The following is a 19430-nucleotide window of genomic DNA, read 5'->3' on the forward strand; positions in this document are numbered from 1 at the left end:
ACCCGCAAATGAGTAGAAAAACACTTTTAAAATAGCTATTTTATCTCAATCTTCAAAGCTCTGAATTTCCCAGGGAGTTCCTTGGGTTAATTTCATTGGAATCAGGCGTGTGTAAAGTTTAATTATTAATTAGCTGTTAATACTGATATTAAATTAAAATTATTAATAACAACAGTAGTGGCATTCACATGTAATGACAGGACTTCAGGAGCTGAGATTAAGAAAAAAATGAAATACTAGGAGACCTAAGATACCTAAATACTAGGAAGCCTAAGATAAAGTCCCTAGAATTAGTAATTTTCCTACAAGTTTGCAGTGCCTTGTTCTGTGTGTTCACAGTCCTAGTTAGGTACAGGCTCTTCGGTGGCAGGGGTCAGTTATCCAAAAAGGCTGCCATGCTGTGAGCTGTTTTTCTCGCCTCGAGTCCCAGTGTCCTGAGCCTGGCTCTCCAGCCCAGGGGCTGGGCAGGTGCCATCAGCTCCATTTTCCCAGCTGCTGCCTAAGAGGAGCCGATTCTCCCAAGCCTCCAGCACAATAAGGGGTTTGGGTTATTTTCTACCGGTCTTGCAATAGTCTGGGATCAGACTCCCACTGGACTGGGTGTTGTACATATTTTCAAAGAACAACCCATGCCCCTAGCAACATATTTTTCCTATGTGGATGGATGGATGGATGGATGCAGCAAGCAAACACAGAGGGCGGAAGGTGATGGTGCTCACATGAAGTAAGCAGGGAATGGAGGAGTAGAGCCAGATTTGTACAACGCTGCACAGACTTTGCAGCTGGCGGAGGTTATTGAGTGGTGGAGACTTAAGGTTAAATTGTCTTGAACAGAGGAAAGGTGAACAAAGGGCCAGACTCCATGAAAGAGCAGGGTAGGCACCAAGGGAGCACAAACCCCAAAGCACCAATGGCAGGTTGGACTGAAAATAAAGCTCCTTCCTTGCAAGAGCTAGATAAGAACAACACTAAGAAGAGGCCAATTAACAAGAATGTCAGGAAAGATGGGGCAGAGTGTTTGGACAATGATGTATTTTTTTCTTTTTCTCTCACAAAGAGATATTTTGAAAACTGATTAAAAACAAATCCTGAGTGTTTTCAAGGATTTGGGGGGGGAGGGGGAAAGCTTTTATTTTTTGGACCGGGTGATAGGAGAAGGGGTTGGTACACAGAGCTCCAGTTAAATGTTTCTCCTATTGATAATGGGTCACAGGAAGGAGGCATCCAAGACCTAAAGGTCTGGCTAAGCCAGGCATGTTTTTATCAAGGGATTATTTGAATATTTCTGTTTTCGGGGAAGAATTTTCTGCTTGTTCAGCCCACCAGTGACTCCCTGGCCAGTCTAAACGGAAACGGTTTCTAATTTTAGCAATTGCCATGCTGCCTTGTGTCAGGCATGAGGATTAGAGGTGAGAAATCCCTCAGAGAAGAAAGAGGAGGGAAGAGAGTGCACTGAAGGAAAGCAGACAAGCCTGAAAAGCAACAGCACAGACAGACATGTCGGTTTTTCCCCTTTGCCCTCTGTCTCTTTACCAGGAGTTGGTGTCCCGTTTGCCAGCCCCTCCCGGGATGGGAGGCTAGGATTTTAGTGTTTTCTGTCAGCTCACTGGTTTGGTATATGTACTGGTTGGTGTATGGCACCTGAGGATGGAGGAGGAGAAGGCTCAACCAGAATCCCTCTCCAGCTTGGGCACCTAGCCGCTGCCCACAGGGCGCGAGGATGGATCGCAAGCAGGCTCTTCTGTTTCCACCTACTCTTAACATAAATTCTTTGCAGGAGGGACTGTAAGTGCTTAGAGTGACAACAGCATCGAGGACCTGCTCCTGGCGGGATCTTCTGCGGACTGTGATGTAAAATAGTTACACCAAAAGCCCAAATCTGTGTAAGAACTGGATCAGAGCATCTTTTCTCTGGGTAGGCTGAAAAGAGGGTATTATGCAGCAGACAGCTCGATGCTGCCTGGCAGCAGCCTGCAGCTGTGCGCTGGTGGTTCTGCTCCCTTTTTTCCTTCCGTTATAAGTTGCTCATGGAAACCAGCTTTGGACTTCCTTGCTTTGAAAAGTCAGCCTTTAGGCTACCCTATCTATGGCTTTGCAATTCCAATGTCTATCTTATGATCATTATTAAAGGGCTAATGATGCAGTACAAAAGATGTGCTACAGAAAAATTTGCTGCTAGCCCATGCAAGGAAATCACGTGGGGACTTTTTCCCCAGGATCTGGCTAGCAGGTCTGCAGTGTCTCTCTGGGAGCTTATTGAAAAATGGGTTTGGACTGCTGTCAAAAAGCCTCGAGTCAGTCAAAGAGTTAGAAGTCTTACTGACTTCAGTTCATTTGGCAAATAGCTAATGAACTTCATAAAACTAGCTGAGGGCTGGAAGATGATATGCAAGTCCTCTTTCTTGAGGTAACTGCCTCCGAAATAACCATGTGTGAAGGTGCGATGTGTTACTGAGTGAAAACAATCTAATTTCTAGGGCAAGCTGTTCTTGAAGTGTGACTGGCGGAAGATAACACTAGTTTCTATGTATATGTGTGTATATAAAGAAGTGAAACAGGTTTATCACCGTAAAAGCCCGAATCAGAGATGGTTTGTGCACGCTTCCTCTGCCTTCGATCCTTTCGTAGCCCCAAGCCGGGTGAGGGGCCAAGGGACGGCAGCCGCCCCTGAGCGGCAGGGTGGCGTCGAGGCCGAGCCTCGAGAGCCGCCGGCTCAGCGTTGCGCGCTCGACGTTGCCGCCGCGGCCAGGCGTTCGGGAAGGAGGTCGGGGGACGGGTTGCACAGCGGCCGAGGGCCCCGGAGGCCTCGCACCCCTCCTCGCCCCACGCGGACGCGAGGGCCAGGCCGCTGCCCGTCGCCTGCGGGCCCCCCTCGGCTCCCGGGGCCGCCACCGCCCCGGCCGTGCTCCCGGCGAGGCCGCAGGCTGCCGCCGAGGCCCCTCGGGCCGGGGCGCCGCCATGTCGGGGCGGGCGCGGCCCCCCGCCACACGGGGGCGGCGGCGCCCCGGCCCGCGGCGGCGGCGGCGGCTCCGCGCCCCCACCCCGGGCCGCCCGGGGGCGGGGACGGCGGCCGGGCCCGGCCCCTCCCGCCGCCGCCGCCGCCTGCCGCCGCCGCACTCGCCGCGGAGCCGGAGGCAGCGGGCAGGGCGCGGAGCCGGGCCGCCGCCGCCGCCGCGAGGGGGGAGCCGCCGCCGCCGCGGCGCGGGGCGGAGCCGGGCCGGGGCATCCTGCCGCGCCGGCCGGCATCGCCGCGGCGGAGGTGCTGCCCAGCGCCGAGGGGCCCGTGTCAGAGGGAAGGAGCGAGCGAGCGGCGGAGCCCGGGAAGATGCTGTCCTACAGCGTGCTGGACGCCACCGTGGTGGACGTGGAGAAGAGGCGGAACCCCTCCAAGCACTACGTGAGTAGCGGCCGCGGCGCGGCGGGGCCCGGGCACGCGTGTCCTGGGCAGCCCGAGGGCAGGATGCTGCCGAGCGGCGGGTGCCTCGGCAGCCCGGTCCCGGGCCGGGGCAGGCGGCAGGCGGAGGCGCCCCCGGGCAGGTGCGAGGCGCCCGGCGCTGCGCGGCGGCGGGACGGGGCCGGTCACCCGGCCCCGGTGGCGGGTCCCGCAGCTCCTGGTACAGCTTATGCAGAGAGGGAGCCGGCTGTGCGAACCTGGTTTTCCTCCTTCCCCTTCTGCTCATCTCTTTCATTGCCTGTTTTTTTTTTCTTTTTCCTTATCGTTTTGGAGTTCCCTTCCGAAGGTGCGTCTTCCCCCCTTGCAGCTCAGCATGGGACAGGTCGCCGAGCCCCGTCCCGCTCGCAGCACCGCAGAGCGCCCCGGTGGGGAGCGGAGCGAGGCCCGGCCTCTGTGGGTTCGGTGAGCCGGCGGTGCTGAATGAGCCTTTGCTCTCATAAAACTTTCTCCCGTTGAAGTTACATAAAGACCCTTTTTGAAGGGGGCAGCTGGTTGGCATCGTTATGGAGGCAGGCTCGACATTTGGGTTCTCTTTCATCTCTCTTTCACTTTCCTCCTTTCACACCTTACTGCCACAGCGCAGCATCCAATGAGGGTTTTCAGCAGCCTTCCTGGACTCCAGTACGGCAGGGTGTCATGTGGAAGTGTCTTTGCCTCCAGGAGTTCACAGCATGCAACAGAGTAGCTATTGCCCATCCTCCTTTGTAGAGAAGGCATCTCTTTTTTTCCCCCCTCTGGCTCTATTTTGGGGTTTTATTTACCCCAAGCCCTTTAATCCTCTCCTCAAAATACAACCTGTGTTTAAATACACAGAAGGTTGGATTTTGTGTATACAGAAGGTAAATCATCGAGCTTGAGTAAGGAAAAGCCTGGGGGGGGGGGGTGTTGCATCTGGTGTGAAATCGCTCTGGGCATGCCGCGTTTCCTGGCATTGCCTGCCTGCCAGGTTTCTCTGGAGCCAGTCAGCATTTGAATGGGTTGCCTGAAAGATAAGGCCAAAGATCGGACATAAAGCTGTGTATTAGTATTTCATATTGCTGAGCCTTTTCCTCTGCAGTTTAAATTCAGTTAGGGCTAGAGGGCACTGTGTTGCTGAGAGATGCTGACTTACAGATATAAAGCTGAAGCCCCGATCTGCTGGGGAATTAGAGGTCTTGTGCCCAGTCCATAGGTGTGGAAGGGTTGGGTCTCATGTCTTCTCAGCTTGCCAGCTGGATGTGTGTGTGTGTGTGTTCAGGGCACATTACTCATTTGCTGCTTCTGTGTGGCAAAGACTTTTTTTAGCTTTTGCACATTGCTGTTCTGAATCGTGGCAAACTGCTGCAGGCTGTTATCTCACCTGAAAGGTGGTTGCAGTTCAGCATCTGAGCCTGTGACCCCTCTGTAGAGAAGTTTAGTAGCTCTGCCAAGCACAAAGATATACAAAAGAATGGGTAATGATAACTTCCTGATCACTAAGAGAAATTGATGTTGTTCATTTCTTACCTATTTGAAGATAACTAGAAAACAGAGATGTAAACCCTGCGTTTACAGATTTGAAACAAAACGTATTCTGTGCTTTCTTGTGAAAGTGCATCTCTGCTTTTGCTAAAATGCAATGTCAACAATCAGCAAGGAAATGCAATCTAAACTGTTACAAGAAGCTCCCTATAGTGCTTCTAATAGGAAACCTATTTCTTTTCCTTCATCCCTTTCTCCATACACCCTTTCTGATAGTGTTTTCTACTCAGTGGTTCCATGTTTCTGTGTACCCAGTTCTCGTCCAGAAAAATCCCAGGCTAAGTGGTTTATTGTTTGAGGAGTGTTGCGTCTGCTCGGGTCCCACTGACTCCTAGTCTGTACAGTATTGAGCACAATAAGGTCTTGGCTCACAAGTGAGCATTGGAATAATGCAGATTAACAGATGAGCAGATTAACCCGGGGTCTAAAAGTCTTGGCCTCTTCTTCATTTCCTAGATTTAAGCAGATTGCAATTTGCTGCAGCTGTATGTGCTGCAGCCTTTCAACTGTCGTTGGCTGGGACAGCCAAATTGTGATCTTTCAGGGCCATGGTGGAGCCTAGAGGAGATGGAGGTAAGTATTAGGAACTGTGGACACACAGAGAGGGCTAAATGTGAGCAGCACATAAGCGCCTGTATTGTTTGGCCTAGATGCCAGGAATCACTGCCTGGGACAGACGTCTTTCATGATATATGCATAGCTTTTGCGGCCTTGACTCAAGAAGCTAAAAGAAAGGAGGCAGCTCTGCGTATCCGCTGCTGTGATCACTCTGCGTGCAACTTCTAAAGAGATTAATACCTCTCTGGAAGATTTTTATGGCTCTGCACAAAGGAAGAGATTAAAATCTTAGATCCAGTGGTATTTGATATGAACCTAGCCAGCTCTCCCCACAGGGAAACTGCTGCTAGGAAAGGAGTCTGCAATGCTTCCAGGTCGGCAGCTGGGTCGCACAATGCTGCCCAGCCGGCCGAGGGCCCTGGGTGGTGGTGGCATGTGAAACAATAAACAAAGGTTGGAGGGTTTATCGCGTGCCTTTTGTATGGTGTATCCCTAGTATAAGGTACTGCTGCTCTTATAGCTTTTGACTTTCTAAATTCGCTTCTTTTTCCCTATAGATGGTCCCTAAAAATTGATTGCATTTGATGAAAATATGTTAAACTTCCTTGCTTTCCCCCTCCCCTTTCCTCTTAAAAATGACAATATCAGGAAGGTCAGGTCTGGGTTTGTTGAAAAGACCCTTGGCACAACAAGGGTCACGTGTTAGCCAAGCAATCTGGGTGGATTAGGACATTTCAGTTAATGGTTCAAAGTACCAGCTCTTCATTCGGAAAAGAAAAAGCTGGTAACAAAATCCAAATCCCTTTCTCCTTGCTTGCTAAGTTTTGAGCAGTCTGAAAGTCTCTTCTCTCAGTTGTTCAAGTTTGATCTGTTTATGGGGTACCTTCTCTAGCTTTTAGTCTGAAATTGTGCTTCTCTGAATTGTCCAAATTAAAGATAAAATGGTCCCAGAACAGAAACGGGCTCTTTATTTAAAAAGACCTGCTTCTGATGCCTGCCTCCTTTATCCATGCGTGACAGAGCTTAAAGTCGACGTGCTCTCCCCTCCGCTCTCTCTGCTTCCAGGTTATCTTTGGGCAGATAGCTCACTCTTTACTTAAGCGTCTGCCCTGGTTGGAAGCCCCGCAGGGCGCCTCTGGCTGCCAGCTGTGCTTGGTGCTGCTGTCAGGGAGGTGAGAGGGGGGTTTAGCACCTTCACCTGTTCACAGCTTTGCAGTAGGCCTCGGTAATGCCAGACATTCATTAAAGGCCAAATGAAGGGGCTCCCCCCACCTCCCTCTCTGACCACTTGATCTTCCACAAAGGACTGGACGGTTACTGATGTGCATTATCTCACTAGACATTTATGCGCTTGGGGTCGTTGCCGAGGTCACTAAGTGTGTCTGTGCTAACCCAAGGGCAGGGATATGTTCATCAGTCCCGATTTCCTCCCTCAGTGCTAGTCTATTCCTGTTACGGTTGTGCTTGTTATTCAGCTTTGTACAGCATGGAGCAAAGGTAAAACACACTTGCTTTAGAAGTGGCTGCCCTCTCTCTTTCCAGTTAAATGAGTGAGGTGCGTTGCTGATTTAAGCCACCTGAGATGCCTGCATTTTGCCCTTGATTCTTCCCAAGGGTAATTGTTTCCTAATGTCATCTCCAAATGTCTTGTGATGGCTCTTGTAGAAATCCCTCTGCTGCTTGGAGGTGGTAGCTGATCTCTTGGGGTCACTGGCATTTCCCTGCTGTAAGGGACTGTGTCTTGCTGTGCTGGCTTTCGGTGCTGCTCCCAGGAGAACGTGAGTGCGCTTGTCACAGCTGACTGGCTGTAAAATGTCAGTGTGGTCAGAAGAATAAACTTGCACCAGTGGGGTCACGCTTTGATCACTTTGTCTCAGCTGTCCCTGCTCACTACTTAAGCTCAGGTGTGAGTCACTGATGAGCAGATGTCTTTTTGCTTTTCAGTCATTGGTCGTTTGTGAGGCTGGTGTAATGTACAGGGCTGTTCTCTTCCCTGCCTTGAAAGATTCACTGTCTGCCCTCTCTCAGCATCCTCTTGCCCTTCTGTGTCATACTTGCATGCGGTCCTCCTTCTTGGAGGTCCCTTCCACGTTACCTTATTCATTGTCTTAGGAGGTGCCCAAGAGAGCCACAGTCCTTAGAGATTTTGTAAGGAAATAGGCTTGCAAGCTTCTCAGGACTTCTCAGGGCATCCATGTGCTGGCTGGCATTTATTACCTCTATACCGCAAGCCCTTTTCAGAGGGCAGTAGGGTAGCTCAGTGGACTTTATGCAAGAGTGGATTAAGGAGCACTCACGGTCCTTCCTTCCAGTGGAGCTGTGGGTTGGAAACAGCCAGCCAAGATACAGTATTATCTGAAGTCAGCAGTTTGTGAAGAAAATGGCTATCCCCAGCCTTAGAAATAGGTTAAAAATGAGTAGAGGCACAAGGTAGTTGTCCAGATTCGCAGTGCTCCATATACTGTATTCAGAGCAGAATGAAATAATGCAGGAGGCTTTAAATCCCAGTGAGCTGCCTGTATTGGCTCTCAGATGGTTGAACCTGCAGTGTGTGGGAAGGGCAGCCAGGAGAAAGCTCAATGAAAGGTTTTTTGCAAGCCCATGAGCTGGGGATGGTTAGTAGCAGCTCCAAAAGCCTCCACGTTCCATTTTAAAAGTGACTAAGACATCGCTATGGACTTTAACTGGGAATTAGTTACCAGGGGAAATGTCGTCCTAAGAGACAGCATGAATGCTTTCAGCTGCTGCAAGCTGCCAGTGACCTCAGTGGCTTCAGAAGAGCCTGAGTGTGTGGCTGGGTGGGTGCTGGGGCCCACGTGTGCAGCACAACTCACAGGGTTATGGCCACAATTCCCCCAGTCTCACTGCTGTGAGCTAGAAGGGAGGGGAGAGAACTGGAGGGAGTGAATCATGCCCCTTTCCCAGACCAGGAGATGGGGGGGGGAGAGAGATGAAGAGGCTTCCTTAGGAAGCAAGTGATGGAATAGGAAACAGAGCCCAAACTTCCTGCATCCCAGGGCTGCCCCCCTGCAGATCGCACACCTTCACCCAGCCCTGTCCATGGGCATCGTGGAATCCCTGCTATATTGCCCTCCTCCCATCCCTGCAAGGTGGGGGTGTGCTGGCCCCTTCCTCGGGGGGACTGAGGCAAAGAAAGGCTAAGCGACGGGCCCAAGGCCACCCAGGAAGTCTGTGGCAGCATTTTCTATTCTTCTCCTTGGCTGCTAAAGCCGTCTTCCAATTTATCTGATAAAAGTACACAGCCTGAAAAAATACTGCCCTCATATTTTGTCATTGTCTTCTTCAGAAACCATTTCCCATTTCATATGGATTAAACAGGAAGATGGATTCAATGTGATCGTACCTGAGGCAGGAGGTGACGTACAAGCTCACTAATTTAGTCATCTGAGAGGAAACAGCTGGCCTTTTTTTTTTTTTTTTTTAATCTTCCCTTTTTTTATGCCATGTCCTCTCCGTCGATACCTGCTCACACAAAGGGAATTGGTTCCCTGTAACAATGGAGAAGAGCAGAGTGATTAGAGGGGGCTGACAGCACGGCATGTTGTTTGGCATTGTGAAAGCTGAATGCTTTCTTGTAGTTAGAAATGACACCTTCCTGCCTCGAGTGTGCTGTATAAATAGTTCATGAAAAAGGTAGAGAGCTGCACAGTAACATACTGTTTGGGATTGGCAGTGTCTGCTGCTTAATCAGGTTGTGTCAAATCCAAAATATCGTAAAGGCAATGGCAAAACTCCCGCTAGCTTCCCTGAGCCTTGGCTCACACCTTTAGTTAGAGGCTTTCTTGAGAACATTACTGAGAAATTTGTAAAAACGATATTTTTTAACAAAGTGCACTCCCTTTCTCTTTACTATAAGAGCAAAAAAAAAAAAAAAAAAAAAAAAAAAAGCTCTCCGGAATCTCTCTGTTATGCTCTTCTATGTGAAAACATCATCAGGTTTGGAAAAAAAAGGCAAAAAAAAACAGGTGGATATTTTCACCTGGAAGGATTTTAAAATGGAAAATCTCACAGTTTAGTTAGAGCTTTCCTAACTTAGTCTGCTCACTTGCTCCTTACACTACTTTCAGTTTGGAAAATAGTCAGTCTTGCAGACTCACGTTCACTAAATGTCAGTAATACTTATAATGAGAACTATATATTTTATTGTAATGCCTAAGAAAGATTCACTTGCTTTTTCACTTTTCCTTTGTTGCACCGTGACCTGGGCAGACAGACCTGAAAGATGGTCTCTGCCCTTGACAGTTAAGACAAGGGAAGACACCCACTGCAAGCAGATGAGGATGGTTAGACGGTATCAACTGGCAAAGCAGGTGATGATCTTGGCGTAAGGGCAGCCCAAAGTGTTGTCTAGTTTTCTTCTGGCATCGTTGCAAAGGTAGGACACAAATCAGGAGGATGTAACAATATTTTAAATTGCCCTGGGATGAAGGTGGAACAGAGAGAATACTCATTGTAATGCCTGTGAAATGCCTGAAAACAGTGCTATTAACTAGTTGCTGCTTTCAGCTAGGGATGACTTTTGTGATGACCATAGGGATGGTACTGAGGCATTGATTTTGGCAAAGCTATTTTCTGCCCCCATCACTGTTTGGGAGAGGAGCTCAGTGTGTAGTAAGCAAGTAACCAAATGTTTGCCTGGGAACATTCTAGTTTTGTGGGCAGAATACACATCCCAAAATATATTTCTTTGTCCTAATTCTGCATATTGTTCTAGTAAAACTGCAGTGTATTTCTAATTGGTCTTAATATTCATTGACTGCTCCAGCAGAGGATCTGGGTGTACCATGGTTTCCCAGTAAGGCTGTAATGCTGCTTAGCCACGTTCATTATAATGCAACTTCTTTACTTTGTGATGGTTGACTCGTCAGATGGAATGAAACACTGATAGCCTTTAAGTGTCAATAAATAAATGTGTGGTCCTGTACTTACTGTATGTGAAACCTAACTGGCAGTGATTATGTTCTGACATGTTGCTGGCCCTGTTTCTCTGACCAACAGGGTATGTTTTATTTCTCCTATAAGCCATGTTAACAAAATGCAGCGATGCACTACCTCCGACACTCACAGCAGTCAGTAGCATGATTTTATAGGCTTGATGCGAACCTGGTCTGCAAGGAAAACATCCCTGTCTACATTTGTCAGGAGAAACATGCCAAACCACTGCTAACCATAGCTATGTTTAAACAGGGACTCTATACTGCCCTTCTGTCTCCTTTACAGAAGTCCTCCATAGCTGCCCCTGAAATACAGGACATGTGATTCTCCAGTGTCTGGAAAGTGCCTAGAAATGCAGACTTTAATGGATGAAGTTAATCATCCAGGAAAGCTTGAACTAATGTCCAGCTTGGTACAAACAAGGCATTTTGTAGTGCAGTAGAAGTGTTCACGTGTCCTCTTTGCTAGTGTTGTGGTCTTGCATTGTTTGTGCAACCTCTCTGCGTCTCAGTGTCCTCTGCTGCAAAGCAGAGATAGGATTCACTCTCCTTTTGCAAGGTGTAAAGACGCGTGTGCTGCCTAGGTGCTCAGTGTCAGCATAGGCTTAGAAACCCCTGGGTTTGGATCATTTTCCTCTATCAGCAGCTTCACCCCGAAGAGCAGGGGCTGCAGAACAGCAAGGTCGTGCAGTTATCCGGCAGCAGGAGTCAGGCTGTTGCTTCCTTAATAGTGTTCAGCAGGCGCCATCATGAATAGGATGATGCAGGAGCTGCGTTCCCCTCCACAAAGACGTACGGCTAGGATGCTGGGCAGCCCTGAGCCTGTCTCTCCAGGGCTTTTGTTCTCGTCTTGGAGTCCCGGTGCCTGCGGAAGTATTTGAGGTAAAATATGGAAGATGGTCTTTCTAGAGGGCAGAGTCCTTGGCAGTGAGTTACTAGCTGCTGCTGTCTGATCTCTGGGTGTCTCCGTGTTCCCTTTCAGTAAAGCTTGCACCTTCAGGGTTTCATTGCCATTGGGAGCGTCTGAATTGCCATTATCCTTGCTCTGTGGAGACAAAAATTTCTAATTGCTTCCTCAGCATACCCTGAGATTTTTTCCTACTCCTTAGCTCTGGCTATTCTATTCTTGTTATAATTTAACCCATGTAGATGTCCTCGATGAGTAGAAGGTCATCCCTCTGGGTGGATCTTTTAGACCCTCTCCCCCCTCCCCTTTTTTTAACTCCCTTTCCTCCTATCCCCCCCAGCAGGTACAAACTCACAGGAGATCACTGAGACCTCAAGCAAAGTTCTCTAAAAATAATAGCTTTAAATGTTCTTCTGTCCCATGCCCTGCGAGTGCTTTTCTGTGCTGTCTCTAAACCCAGTGTATATTTCCTTTGCCTGCAAGTTTGGCACTCTGACACCTGCCTGATCCTGAGCAGCCTGGGCTGAAGGACTGCTGTTAGTGGGATGGATGCTACGAGAGGCAGCTGAGCTTCCAGTCTTGAGCTGAACCAGGGCAGCTGGCACAGCCCCTGCTGGTGCGTGAGTGGGAGGCCTGCAGTTTCCCAGGGCTGTCAGTCCAGCAACTTTCACCAGCATTAAAATCACTTAGCATTTAAAAACAAACAAACAAGGATACGTGAAGTATTTTCCTGGAAGAAAGCCACAGAGAGCAGATTAAGTACATCTCCCTCCTCCCATCTCCCAAGCATGTCACAGGAAGAGAGACTGGAGTTCAGCGTTTTCCTAAGCAGGATTCAAGCAAGCCCTGGAGCTGGCGTCTGGGACAGGGAAGAGGAAAGCCAGGAGCGGAAGGGAAGCTCTGTGCGTGCGTGCGTGTGTTTGTGTATGTGCGTGTATCTGTCGGGTGAAACTGTCAGTCCCTGAAACCAGCCTTTGTGCTAATGTCTCCTTTTATTAACAAAAGAGCTGCTTATTTTCTATTAGTAACAGGAAATTATAGCTGTTGGCTGAAGTAGAGAAGATAAAACGTGACTGGTACCAGTGTACCATCCACACTGGTTTTTCATGTGCTGTGGAGTAGCAATCCTGTAACTTCTGGGTGTTGCAAGTCGTGGACACGCTAGCGAGATTTTTGCTCTTCCCAAATCTAAATAACTTTCTCCTAATGCGTCAAGAAAATCTATTTTATGAAGGCAACACAGGATGTTTTATTCAAAGGTAATCTAGAGTGGTTGGAGGTAGCCAGCATCTAAAAATACTCTCACTTGAGATATGAGCAGAGTCTTCCAGCTGTTCTTGCTCAAGAAGAGATTTTCTGTTTAATCTTTAGCTGCTGTCTTTAAGATTGTAAAAATCTATGGTAAAACACTGGATTGTTTTGAGGAAACAGCTTTCCACCTGTGTCTGAGTTGGGCTGCGGTAGCTTGATCTTCGTCCTTTAATGCAGACATCCCTGATTTGTAAAGATAAATATTAACAGCTCGCTTTTAACCATCCCCAATAATATTAAAATGAATTTTTCATGGGTAACAACCATTGGAGACTGCAGTACCCTTGGTCCGGGCAAAAAGAGTGTGGTGTTCTGTTAAATCTCTCTGTCCCCTTCGGCACGAGGGCAGGCAGCTACTTGTCACACTAGCAAATTGCCATTGCTATACTGGAGAGTGATCCTGTGTATTGGTGTGTGAGAGGTGCCTTCCTCTCAGAGGGAGCCTTGATTTTTGTGAAAGAACTGAGGGTCTGGTCTGACTAAGTAGGACTGGGGGAACCATTCATTGCTGGCTGGCTATGCGATAAGCACTGAGATTACTGTGATATGTCATTCTTCTCTTCTAGCGCGGGGGAGGGCATTTGTTTGGTAGGAAGCGGGGTTTTGGAATGATGCTTCATGTGTGCGTGCCACACTCGTGTTTTGCTTCTGGTTTCAACATCCATGTTGCTCTGCATTTGTGCATGAAAAAGGCATGGACAAAGAGATGGGATGGAAAGCAAAAGTTTGCGATGGATCTTTAGGTCCCATTGGAGCTGATTCCACAGTTTTCCTTTTATCCTTTTTCCTTCTTCCCAAAATCTTACCACAGCATGGGGTTATTTCCTATTATTTTCATCTAGGAGTTTTAGGTGTCCTTCCAGATATCCTAGGGACTGGACTAAGGATCATCTTGTGAGTAAGGCCTTCTGCTGGATTTGAAGGTCTATAGGTGGACTGGGGATATAGCACTGATGTGCTTAAAACAGCCTATGAGCCTGAGAAGAGGTGATGCAAAGCTTTTTCCATGTCCTGAGGGTTTTATGGGCCTCTGCCCCCTGCCTTCCCTTAGTCATGACAAACCATCAGGATAACTCATCTGGTGAGCAGAGCGCGATCATTCTCTATCAGGCGCTGGTGTGTGTGGGAGTCCAGGTGTCCTTGGGTTTGAGTTAGTATCTTGTCGGTTAGGAGTGGAAAATCTTTTGCTGTTGTCTTGCTCTGTGTGTGTGGTGCTCACTGGGTTGTGGTGAAGACCTTGACTCAGACCAAGTCAAGGGTGCAACTGGCTGTGTGATTTGGATTGCAGGGGACCTGAAAACATGCTGATGAGTCAAATGAGGAAGTGGTGTCCACTACCTTTCTAGGAATGGAAACAGAGACTGTGGTTACCACTGATAAAGGGTCCTAGCCTAGGACTGACAGTCCAAACCTTGCCAGATTCTCGTTTTACTTGTCAGTATCCTGTTCTGCCTGGTCCTTTATCAGCTTCTTCTACATCTGGTTAACATGAGCTGTAGCAGAGCTGGGTCGAGCCCCTACTGCTAAAAGGCCAGCACATTGTCTTTACTGCATGCTGTGATAGAAAGGGTTAAAGAAATGTGGTGGGTAGTAGCTTTCTTCAGGCAGCAACGCAGCAGCAATTGCTGAGATGACATGGGAACACTTTCTAGCTGACGTCCTTGCAAGCCTCTTCGTGACATCAAACTCCTGGATGTTTTCCAGCCGAGTCTGGCCTTGCCCCAGTGACAATAGATGTTAATCTGTTGGCCTGTCAAAAAAACGTGTTAGTGGTTTTTTCACAGACCCATTTCCAACCCTCAGATTTCCCTGCTAGTAAGCACAGCATTATGTCATTGTTTTACCAGAAGCCAAGCACCAAAGCCAACTTCAGTGCTGTCGTCAGCAAATGTCCATTCACTCTGGGCCTCTGTCTGAGTTCCCAGGCTTTTTCTTCCTACTGTTGCTGTGCCCTATTTTCTGTGTCCACCAAAAGCCTCCAGGCACTGTATAAGTTGTGTGTGGGGTCTAGCAGTTGCAGCTGATGCTTTCAGACCTGTTTGCCTTAGATGGGGCTCTTCTATCTGCTTAGCAAAGATGCCTTGGTTTTGTAAAGCTTTGTCTTCTAGTGATTGCAGCCAAGACAAACTTTTGGATTCACAAGCAGGACAAGGTGAAGGCATATGCAGCCCAGCCTTGCTCCTAATTAATAAAATAGTAGCCATGCCATAGCCAGGAGTAATACTCCTGCCCGTGCTAGCTCCTGTTTGTTCCAAAACACAGTAGTTGGGTTCCTATTAAAAGGACTGACTGACAGGTTGCTAACATTTTAAATTAACTTTCTGAGCTTTCAGAAACAAGACTTGCCACAGATGAAACAAATATGTTTATAAGATTCTTGTTCCTTGGTTTGCTTCTATGCTTATATCCAGCTGTCTCTGCATAGGATATTAAAGTAAAGACTTATAAAGTTACCTTCAGTGGGTAGGAGCAAATTCACTTGAAAGAGGCAGGTCTCCCATCCCTAGTTTTGGTTGGTATGTCTTTCTGGGGCTGACAGTGGGATCTTTCTCATTTTAAGGCCTCTCTGAAATGATAATACCAAATCACCCAAAGGAGCTGAGCAGCAGAGGAGTGAGGAGAGAGGGACGCTTATTTGAATGCAGATCCTGGGGTTTTTTTTCCTGACACATACATGAATAGACCATAGAGAGGAACAGGTTCAACCTCTTGGCCAATGTGCAGGAATTATGGCATTCTTGCATGCCAGGTGGAATGAAATTAAATGTTTTTTCCATACTGTGCAATTAAGTTGTGGAGCACCTTGCCGCAAGATGTTATGAAGGCTGAAAGTACGAACGGGCTTAAAAAAAAAAAAAGGAATTGACAAATTTCTAGGGGACAGGGCCATCGCTGGTTATTAAACACGGTAGTCAAGATATGCTGTTGGGTCAGAAAGCCTGTTATCTGTTGGTTGTTGGATGCTAAGCATGCTGTGCTCTCTGTCTGTTATCCTTTCCTTGAGCAGTTGCCATCTTCCTTGCAAGCACGGTGCTGAGCTTAGATGCACTTTTGCTCAGGTGCCCAGATGTGCAAGCAGGCTGTTCTGGTGCTTTCCCTGATGTCCTTTAACTGCAGGGCACCAGCTCAGGCTTTTGAAACTTGCTGTGTTTTGCTAATATTAGAGCTGCTGAGTCCTGACTAGGTGAAGTTAAGAGGAACAGTGCGTGTATTAAAGAACTGAGCCTCCCATCGCCACTTCCAGCTCCCCCCTCTGCTCCGTGCACTTTGTTTTGGATGCCATCACACATTTAAGGGCTAGTGTCATACACCTGAGCCTTGGCAGATGAATTTCTGCTTCCAGCCTTGGGTCAACTGGCAAATCATTTTTTGTAGAGGTGTCACATCTGATATGGCTGTTAAGTTCAAAGCTTGAATACATATTATCTAATGCCTTTTATCCAAGGTACCCGAAACACTTCATGCATTGGCACCTTTTTGCAAGGTAGACGGATGAGCTGGGGAGAGCAGTGTGTGCTCAGTAAGATACCTCCTGGCAGAAGTGTCTTTTTGGAGCCCATACAAGACTAGTGGATAATTTAGGATGATAGAAAAAGTTTCCTTTTATGGCTGACAGTGAGGAACAAGAAGGTAAAGGAGAAGAATTGTGTAGTCTGTGCTGTGAATGGGTCATGGGACTGAAGAACACAGACGTGGGACAGACCTGGGTCATCCATGGTAGGTGAGCATGTCACATTCCCATGCATGAACCTGCAAGGTGGCCAGGTTCACTTGGCTGGAAGCTTCAATCTTCTGATGGTTGTTAAATTCCAGCGTGGACCTTTTTTGTTTTTTGTTTTGTTTTTTTTAAATTATGACCATCGTATTTGTTCTCCTGCTGGTGTTGTCCTTTTGCATAAACAGATCTCTTTCCTCTGAGTTTGGTTTGATCTCCTGTCCCACTTTTTTTGTCCTGTCTTTTGCAGAGAGTGATCTTGTCCCTTCTGAGCCTTCATTCTGCTGAGCTGCTCTAGCCTCCTTCTGTAGAAGGGGACACCCTCAAAGACACCTGGCAAACAGGTTTCTCTGCCCCATGCTGCTCTCAGTCACTGCAGACTGAAACTCGGGTGAACTGTTTAGGTTGAGCACTGGGAACAATCCAGTCTGGGCAACTTCAAGCTTGTGGTGAACTAATTTGCACTGCTGAGTGCGGCCTTGCCTGTGGTGGCAGGGTCAGATGCACCCACCTGAAACCACGTTGACCTCAATGGGGTGGTTTGCCAGATGCAGCCAGGTGTGATTTGAAGGGGAAGGGTTTCCAGGTCTGTCCTATCCCTGACTTGTGCCCCATATCAGCAAAATGGATGATGGTTGTTGGGAAGTAACCTGTGCTGCTTTCATGGTTTCATTTTCTTCCCTTCAGGGAGTTTTAGAGAGAAGCCAGTCCCAAAGCCTTGCAATTGATGCTACACTTGTAAAATCAGAGAAGAGAAAATGCAGTTGATTGTTCCCACGTTAGTTCTAATGAGAGTAATCTTAAGCAGATGGTGTCTACGTAGCATTCTGAAAACACAGATAAACCAGTTTTTAGCAGGCATTGGGAACAGAGCGGGGGAGGTGAAGGGGCATCATTACGTGGCAGCAGCTTGCTTGGCAAGATCCTTGGCAGAGTTGCTGAAATGCTTGGGAGAAGCCCTCTTGGTTGGGCAACCTCTGCTCCTGGGGGGAGCACGTCCAAGCAGTGAGTATGTCCTGCTTGAGTGAGAGGAGAGGTGGCCTGCGGTTTCTGTCTGAGCTTCAACAACAGTAAATAATTCCAGATTGACATTCTGAAAATGTGCTTTTTTTTTTTTTTGTAAAGGGAGAACAAGGAGGGAGCCAAACATAACAAGAGTTTCTCAGCGTTTGGGGAAGAGAGCCAGGGTCATTTGGAGCCTGTAGCGTTGGCAGGCACAGAAGTGACGTGCCATATCCCCTTTGTATCAGTGGAGATAACTGTGGTGATTATCAGCAAGCTTCTTTGTAGGTTGATTTGTGATGCTGATGATCCGAAACTGATGCTGGCATGATTCAGAAAAGCACTCTTTTCAGCTTCCATATCTGTTCTTTTTTAATGTTTTTGGCATTGCCTTTGGGATAAGGGAGGGGCTATAGCAACCCTTGGGACTTCAGTCCCTGTGAGTCCAAATTGTGCGGTTATTGATCTGCTGCCATTAAAATCAGTATCTCTTACTGCTTGAAGTTGTCCCCTTCACGAAACCAGGTGCTGACTGTGCTTCAGGGAAGACACATTGAGCTTCTCTTCCAAAGCCATCCTTGACCGAGGCTGTTTGGCCAGCCATCCTCCTGGCTGGTCTCTCCCCATCCTTCTTTGCTGGGGAATGTTCCCAGGACCTGGTGTGAGGATTTTCCAGTGTCTTCACTGTTGCGCTCGCTGCCAGTTTTTACGCATCTCATGGGACTAATTTGTTATCGGAGAACTAAGAAGGCTTTGTAATAGCTACAACTCACTTTCATCAAAGCAATCTGAGAGAGTTGTTTGCTCTTAAAATGTTTAACTCTGTGTCCCATGCTGAATCCGACTTCTTTGTGAGACCCAAGAGGGGAATACAGTGCTTTATGTTTTAGGACAGTGGTTGGTTTTCACACTGAGGCTTATGGTCTGTTTCAAAAGTGCTGGTAAAGGAGTGACTGGCAGTAGGTTTGCCTTTCTTAAACTTCAATTCACTGTTCTGTGGACTAATAATGTGCAAAGACCACTTGTTAAAATGATATTTGATGTATTTGCTGTGCTTTTCATTTGAGCTTCTCCACAAGCATCGGTGAAGTTACAGAAGCATCTTGGGGCGTGTGCTTCCCATGAAAGCATCACCAATAGGTAGCAGTATGTGGGATCATGAGGGAAAACCTTTAGCTTTCGATGGAATTTGTTAAAGGTAAGACCAGAAGGCTGTAAATCCTCTCCCTGGATGGAGTGAAATATGTTTGTGCTGGGATAATGATAGTTGTTCAGTGGCAGCTCCTTTGTAAGGCTTCTGTATAAAAAATTCCTGTGTAGCAAGGCTTAAAAATGTATGGTGGGGAGCCAAGGGTGGTTACTAGAGAGCATGCAGTAATGCTTTGTGCTTCCAGCTAACTGCTTCTCTGAGATTCATGAAAACGTCATACAGCTGATTAAACCTCAGTGCAGTCCTGCAAGGAAAATGCTACAAGTCTGCATCTTGGGGTCCTGGGGGACCTGGCATGACTTGCCTGTTGTCACTGAGCAAGTCAATGGTAAAGCTGGGAAAGAGCGGCTCTGACATGCTGGATTTAGGGATTTGGATGGCCTGTCTGAGACCTTCTCAGGAAGTGCTGTGTGCCTGTGTATTGGAAACTGAACTTTTCCTAGGCATGCCTGAGATACCCACCCCAGAAATCTTTTCTGCTGATGTTGGCCAGGATCTGGTGACCCCAGTTGTCTGTTCCCCAGCAGAACGCGTTTAGGGGCGAGGGCGAGACTCGCCCTCGACTCTCTCTTAGGTTATGGCAGATCGCAGTAAGGAGCAGGTCATTCCTGCTAGCTGGCGGGACTGGAGTCAGCGCTCCTGACCAGAAGGCAGGAGACGAGAAGAGACTTCTCCTGGGTTGCCTTGCAGTTGGGACTTTTCGGTGTAAGTTGAGCTGCCTCCTATCAGATGCAATTACGAGCATGCAGGTCAAACAGCTGACGCCTGGCTCCCTCTCCAGCCACCCCAGGGATGCTGCGCCCATGAAGGCATGGAAA

At 48.0% G+C, this 19430-nt stretch overlaps 1 protein-coding gene across 4 annotated transcripts in view; it reads left to right on the forward strand.

The window, feature by feature from the left end:
• The first annotated feature begins 3237 nt into the window (after positions 1-3237).
• SH3PXD2A (SH3 and PX domains 2A) overlaps positions 3238-19430 on the forward strand; it is a 272461-nt gene continuing 256268 nt past the window's right edge. For 2 of the 4 annotated variants that reach the window (XM_068949734.1, XM_068949736.1), the window contains exon 1: positions 3238-3397. In XM_068949734.1, coding sequence (XP_068805835.1) covers positions 3326-3397 — 72 coding nt within the window. In that variant the 5' untranslated portion in view covers positions 3238-3325. The remainder of the gene's footprint in view (positions 3398-19430) is intronic. The other 2 variants (XM_068949735.1, XM_068949737.1) reach the window with 1 other exon arrangement.

The sequence above is a fragment of the Struthio camelus genome, chromosome 7, assembly GCF_040807025.1.
Source record: "Struthio camelus isolate bStrCam1 chromosome 7, bStrCam1.hap1, whole genome shotgun sequence".
In the NCBI taxonomy this organism is placed as follows: Eukaryota; Metazoa; Chordata; class Aves; order Struthioniformes; family Struthionidae; genus Struthio; species Struthio camelus.